Source organism: Pholis gunnellus, assembly GCF_910591455.1.
Source record: "Pholis gunnellus genome assembly, chromosome: 4".
NCBI lineage: Eukaryota > Metazoa > Chordata > Actinopteri > Perciformes > Pholidae > Pholis > Pholis gunnellus.
The window spans coordinates 5,542,395-5,549,921 of NC_136530.1; the positions used below are offsets into that span (position 1 = coordinate 5,542,395).

The 7,527-nt window shown below is 41.9% G+C and overlaps 1 protein-coding gene across 1 annotated transcript; it reads left to right on the top strand.

Annotated features, from left to right (window-relative positions):
• Nucleotides 1-5,938: 5,938 nt before the first annotated feature.
• rxfp3.2b (relaxin family peptide receptor 3.2b) lies at nucleotides 5,939-7,153 on the top strand (the record flags this gene model as incomplete). The annotated part of the gene is made up of 1 exon (XM_079157845.1): nucleotides 5,939-7,153. One exon carries the CDS (start codon nucleotides 5,939-5,941, stop codon nucleotides 7,151-7,153), a length of 1,215 nt encoding a protein of 404 aa, XP_079013971.1.
• Between the last annotated feature and the right edge of the window lie 374 nt (nucleotides 7,154-7,527).

The following is a 7,527-nucleotide window of genomic DNA, read 5'->3' on the forward strand; positions in this document are numbered from 1 at the left end:
CAATGGCTGAATTGGAGCTAACTGCTAATTTCTAACATCCTGCTCTTCTCCATGCTCTTCTCTCCTCCCAGCTTCTGAAGCTGGGAGGACAAAATTAAAATACTATATATATATCAGCGGTGGACAACCTCTCCAATACTCGACCCAAGGCATACATCAGCACAGGAAATTATAAGTGACATTGCCCTGGCATATATTAATTGTCTGATTATGAAGGGCTCTGAATTAAATTTACTTTTTACCCAGAAACAAGTTGGCTGCATGTAATTCATACTGTGGTTACCTTTAGTTTGTGGTAGTGACTATAGAATAGAAAGAGTATTAAAGTATGAATTAAACGGTGGGATTTAAGGGTCCATAAGTGAATATTCCAAGCATAGAAAACAGATCAGCCACATAAATCTACATTAGATCATGTTACATTTACCGTTCACAATCTTGGAGATTTGTCTTTGGCTTCTTCTATTCCAATAATGTAATACAACACTGGTCAAAACTGGCTATTTATGGATAGAATGACGAAAACAGCATGTTCTACAGCATTTACTGGCCAAAAGACCTGCTGCTACAATTCTGTATTCTCTTCATACAAACCCAGGTGTTGTGTTGTGTGGTGTTGTTGTGTACAGCTTTATACAGACAATGTGGTAGCTCATCTAAAACCACATGGATCACAATAAGTTAAATCAAAAGCACTGTTCCATGATGCATTAATCTGTGCACATACTTATTTATTAGAAATTCGCCTCAAAGGAGGATTAAACAGTTCTTCATGCGCCAGATCTTCACCCACAATCAATAAGACGTACAGTGCCTATTGCTCTGTCAAAAGCAATATCAAGGAAAATATCATCAGCATTGTTTAATTTCTGGAGAATGTCTCCACAGAAAGTTGTTGCAGCAGTATTTTGTTGAAGATAAAAAATTGCCCCTGACAGCACATTTTTTTACCAAGGCATGGATTCTATCCTTAAAAAAGCACAGCAGCTTGGAGTGAGATATCTAAATAAATTCTGAAGGCACAGACGGTCTGAAGATGTCTGGAAGTCACTTCAATTACTTCTGCCTCTAATCACTATGTCAGGTGTGTAGGCAGGGCGAGTACTGTAAAACGTTAGCAGAGCAGACACCTCGCTGTGAATGGGGAGCATTTTAAATCAGCTTTGGATCCAGTCACCTTACGAAGGTATACGTTATGTATTATTGGTACACTCTGAGACTTAAAGAGTTAATTTAACACACACAATATTTATAGCTCAACCCTGTTAAGACGAATATGTTTAATGGTTGTTGAAATAAATAAGCGAGACTGATTTTTATTTTTATTTTTTTCTACTTCTTGCCAACTGAAATCTTCTGGTTCTTTAATTTAGTAAAGTACATGTTCTTTTATTGTAATATCCAAGACGACAATTTCTGTGGGCCTTTTTTCAGATAATTACTGTCCATTTTCGTCCAAAAGATTGCTGTTCAGCAGACCACCTAGATAGAGCACTTTAGCTTTCCCGTGGGCAAATGAATCATTACAAACAAAACACATTTCTGCTCAGCTTAGACACGGCATCTTAAAGGTGCATTTGGACAGGGGAGTAGTGTGTGGTGGTGCGGGTGAGTCAACACACAAACGCGCAACAGTGCAAACAGAAGAAGGTTTTGTTAACCGGGCACTGTGTCACGGCCGATGGCTCCACTTGGCACTAAAACTGAACCTCAGAAAGCTCCATAAATGACGGTGTCACGTCAGGGTTTACAAATTCTGAAAGTACAAATGTCGGTGCAATCTGTGATGGCAGCAGAATTATACCAAGGAGCTCAAAGACAAGACTTAGAGGTAGTTCTGGTACTCCATTTCAGTATGAACTAATTATTGTGTAAATCTCTTAAATTATTAAATAGAGTTTAAAATGTTGGAGAAAATATCAAATTAATCTTACATGTTCTGAACAAAGGAGAGAAGCAAAAGGGGTTTAAAAAAAACATGAATGGTCCTCAAAGCACTCTGAATTCAGGAGGAGATGTCTGGTCTTACGTGAATGTCTCACAGCAGAGAACACCAAATATTAGCATATGACAATCTGAAATTGTTCTTTATCCACCCGGGAATACTAATCATTCACCAGCTCAGTGAACTGGTAACCAAATGCTCCAATGGGAGATTTTTATACCATCATCAAAAAATGTGTCGATATGCTGTTGGAATTATCTCTGGCCCCCGCTGGGACAACAGAACTGCTCATTCATTCAAGCAGACAGTCAGCACCAAAACGTATCCATCTAATTGTTTTAATGATTCTATGCTGTAGGATAAACAAACAAAGACATGTCCTTGTCAAAGACATGTCCTTGTCTTGTGTGTCAGTAAGACAGGGTTCACTCCAATATCATCAACAAAAGGTTGTGTCATACAGTTTGCTTAGTCACTGCGTTGAAATTTGCATGATCAATCCAGACAGCCTAAACAACCCCTCTCCCCTGAACCCTGAATCATCACAACAACTTGTTGCCTCAACAGATGATAGCAGTAGTGGTGTTATGGTCCACAAAGCGCCCTGTTCCTTACTTTATTTTTACCCTTTCTGCTTCTTATCCTTGTTTGATTGCTCTTGGTTTGTTTTTGAAAAGTACTGTATCAATAAACATTCATAATATTCTACTTGTGAGACGTTTATGAATCTTTCTTCTGGTCCGCTCACTTCAGGCTGCTGGCCCTTGTTTCCTATCTTCAAGAGTAGAGGTTATGCCTTCGTGGCCTGTCCGAGATTAGACAGCTCCTCCCAAGGATTCCTGCTGGACCCGGATCTTTGCTAAAGTTGAAGCCCACCTTTTTGCGTGACCTGAGGCACCAACCTTGTATCATGTTGATCTCTTGGCAGAAGGCGCAATCATCATGCTTTGTTCTCTTTAACTTCAGTGTTTTTCAACCTGGACCCATATTTTCCCATGTTTTTGTGTTTAAGTGAACAATGAGGACAACATTTTTTTAAATTGATTCAGTATTGAGGGAGATGGCATCCCCTGGGTCTGAATAGTGAAGCCAATGCTGAAGTACCTTTACAATTTCTTCTCTCTAATGGCCATCAGGGGGCGACTCCTCTGGATGCAAAAAGAAGTCCGATTTTATAGAAGTCTATGAGAAAATGACTACTTCTCTCTTGATTTATTACCTCAGTAAACATTGTAAACATGAGTTTATGGTCTCAATCGCTAGTTTCAAGTCTCCTTCAGTATGATGTTTATTTCGTAAATGATGGTCCTATTTTCGGTAAAATAGACAATAAAGCAGGTTATGGGAGTTGTCACAGTGTATTTTCAGTTCATGAAAACCCAGAAACCCAAAGAAGTCCATTCATTTTCCAATGTGCAGAATCTGCAGAAGTAACTTGGAGAGCCTAATAGAAGGGTTACAATGCTAACACTTGATACCACAAAAGAAGGGGACAAAAAGGAAAATACATTTACAGATTTTTCATTTCAACTACTGAAGGCCTTATCCACATTTCGATCACAGCGTCAATGTGAGGTGTCCTTGACAGCCGCATAATAACTCGGAGTCGCTGGTATGCAATCTGTGAAATGTCAGGTGCTTAGTAAGCAGTCTGCTCAGAATTATTCTACAGCACAGGTTTAAACGCTTAGAACATTAAACCAGGCATACTGTCAGTGCTCCTGCATTTGGTGGTTTAAGGGTTGTTAAACTGTCAAGAACTGGGTCACGGATTAAGACAGTACAGATTTTCTTTTTTATCCACTCATGTCTTTTTAATTTGCTCAAAAACTTACAGGGAGGGATTACTTACAGACAAGGGAAGTGACTCCAAAAACAGTAAGAGGGTAACACACCAGTAATATTTGTTATAGTCTGTGGACTATCTCTATTTTGTTTGAAACTGTTACTTATTCTGAAGTCTTTACCTGGACTTCACTGTTGGACAATATCAGCTTAAAGCAGCATGTTTCTGTTGATGCCGGCTGGAAGCCAACAAGAACTGAAGTAAAGAGAATTTTGATTACATTTGTGATTTTGCAGCACATCACTTGGTAAAGGAAGCATTTTATTACAATCCAGATTGACAGAAAACTACAAATTATTATTTAGTTATTAAGGGGAGATACCCCAGCTGAATAAGGTAAAAATAAATATATAGTAGATATGACCATGAAACTTCCCCAGTTGATTATATACATTAGGAATTATTTTTGTTTTACACATTATTTGATGTTTAAATATGCAAATGAGGCATTACCTTATTGAATATGTGCAAACCTGCATATATTTCCATAACAACAATCTAAACATTGGATAAAGCCAGGTCTTGTTTCATCTTGTTGACGTATCAGAGTTCAAAGGATTTTACAGAAGGAATTTTGGATATCTCTGGTATCACTCCAATCAGAAAATACTGTCAACAGCCATTAGAAATCCATTTTCACCATGTTTTAAGGAGTATAATGTTTTATAAATCAGGCCATGAATGATATATGAACAAACTCCACTGTGAAAACTTTCTGAATATAGATAGGAATGAAACTGGAAAGTTTGGTCAAAAAAGAAAGTGGAGATTTCTGGGAAAGAAGTTATTTCAAGAAAACGACCTTTAAATGTATAATATGCTGAGCATACACTGATGCCAAAATAATCTCTGAATCATCACTTTTGACCCAGTGTGTGATGGTGTCTGTGTTCATAACGTTTCTGAGCGTAGGTGAAGGGCCAGCGAGGATGACGCCTGCCCTGCCCTGAAACAATTAGTAACTAATGTTTTATTTCTCTGATTCACTGCTTTGTTCTCACTAACGCCGCTCCCTCTCCTCATACATGTTTAAATATGCAAATGAGGCCTAATATAATAATAACTTTTGGTGGATTTAGGAGAAATCTAGAGACACAGATACACAAAGTAGTAAAAATAATTTGTCAATTTCTTAATGTTTCAACCTTGTTTGTAAATAACTCCCTTTATTATATTTAGACTTCTATTGATGAGAAATTCGGCAAAATTCTATTCACTCTTGTGTGTAAAGCAACTTGATGATTTGAAATAATCAAAATAATACAAATACAATTCCTTAGTGAGTTTTGTTGTAATTTCTAATATATATAATCAAAGGCATTTACAAAACATTTGTTCATGTTTAGGACCTATTATTAATATTAGTTGCGGTGTTGGCAATATAATCTTTACTTTCTTTTATTTTCGTGATGCATATAACAGTTGCAGAGACGCCACAGACCTTCCCCCTTCCTCCAAGTTGTAACAGACGGGATTTGTGAAAAACAGAGAGAAAGGGCAAGAGAAATTCCTGATATCTTTTGCGCAGTATCCAGAGAGTTGGTTCTTTTACAAACGGGTCATAGCGTCATCCTCTAAATCTTTCAAATCTTCCAACATTTCTTACCCCTATCACCTCCTCTTCACATGTGAGTGAGAACATCAAACGCAGGACTGTGAGTGTTAATACACAGTCGGAATTCAGCTCATGCAGTTGTCTTCTCCTCTCCTTTTTATATTTTACGCGCGCAATTGTTTCCACGTCCCCAAAAGCTCGCTTTTAAAAGCGGCACATGAGTATTCGGAAGGTGCCGGTGTCATGAAAAACACATTTAGATTCACTGCTGACGGACGTGCTGGGAGACTTTGATGTGGGAATTTGCTCTGGTCCAATAATCTGGCTGGTGAGTTGATGAGCGCGACTGAGCTCTGCGCGTTCACGTGGAACCTATAAACGGACGTTGCGCGCAGATCCGTGAGTAGTCGTGGAGAGAGGAGAATAGGATAATCGTGGCAGAGGATCTGTGTCGCAGCAGGAGATTACCTGACACAGATACACCAGGAAAATGCTCACAAAGCTATCATCACAGACATTTTCATCTCTCCTTCTAACACATGGCTGTCAAACTTTAATGTCCAAAGTGATATGAGAACAGGAGAGTCCGACCATGCAGCTGAATGAGACTGGAGTTCAAACACTGGCTCCAGAGCCATGTGAGCAGCAGATACTACAGGAGGACAACACCGGAAACTGTAGTGGCGGCTCCACCAGCAACCTGTCGCTACACTGCTGGCTGCAGCTCCTCTCCAGGGAATCCATCATGGATTTTCAAGGCGACGGCTCCAGTCTGGTGGTGCGTGTGATGATAGCATGTGTCTACTCCATAGTCTGTGCACTCGGGCTGGTAGGCAACTCGCTGGCTCTGTATCTGCTGCACTCGCGGTACAAGCAGAAGCAGTCGTCCATCAACTGCTTTGTGATGGGGCTGGCCGTCACAGACCTCCAGTTTGTTCTGACTTTACCTTTCTGGGCGGTGGACACGGCCCTGGACTTCCGCTGGCCATTTGGCCGTGTGATGTGCAAAATCGTCAGCTCCGTCACCGCCATGAACATGTACGCCAGTGTATTCTTCCTCACCGCTATGAGCGTGGCACGTTATTACTCGATCTCCACCGCGATGAAGATGCACAGCCGGCGGGCTGCGGCCACTAGAGCCAAGTGGACGAGCCTGGGCATCTGGGCTGTCTCTCTGCTGGCCACTTTGCCCCACGCCATCTACTCCACCAGCTTCCAGGTATCGGATGAGGAGCTTTGCCTGGTGCGCTTCCCAGACTCAGGCAGCTGGGACCCACAGCTTCTTTTGGGTCTCTACCAGCTGCAAAAGGTCCTGCTGGGCTTCCTCATCCCTCTGATCATAATCACCGTCTGCTACCTGCTGCTGGTGCGCTTCATCCTCAGCCGACGCATCGCGGGTGCGGGGGGCCCAGAGGTCGAGCAGGGCCGGCAAAGGCGTCGCTCCAAAGTGACCAAATCCATCGTCATCGTGGTTCTGTCCTTTTTTCTGTGCTGGCTTCCAAATCAGGCGCTGACGCTGTGGGGAGTGCTCATAAAGTTCGACCTTGTGCCCTTCAGCAAGGCCTTCTACAACGTGCAGGCCTACGCCTTCCCGCTGACTGTGTGCTTGGCCCACACCAACAGCTGCCTCAACCCCGTGCTCTACTGCTTGATTCGCAGGGAGTTTCGGGCCGGGCTCAAGGAACTTCTCCTCCACGCCACGCCGTCCTTCAGGAGCCTGACTCATCTGCTGCATCGCAAGGCCAAAGTGGCCGAGGCACCGCCCGTTCTCGTGCTGGTCCAAATGGATGTCGGACCTGGATGTTGAATGACTAACTCACAAAGTAAATAAGTGAAAGCTGCCTATAGTACTATTGATCCAAAGTTGTTTGCCATGACGGTGCATCCATCTCAACCCCTGTCAACACATGTTTTTGGTCTTTGAAAACAACATAATCATAATGGACTACCCAGTGGGATGTGGCCCACTTTCACTGCGTGCTCCCGAGATTCCCTCAGCAAATATTCTTTGCTTGTTATACGACGACTCTTTCTCTCTGTACGTCTCTCTCTCTCTCTCTCTCTTTCTCTGTCTCTCTCTCTTTCCCTCCCTCGTTTGCTGCTCTCTGGCAATCTGTCATGTGTGTGGATGTCACTCATGAGATTTAAATAGTTGCAGCATTCAGGCGGTTTGACTGTGAT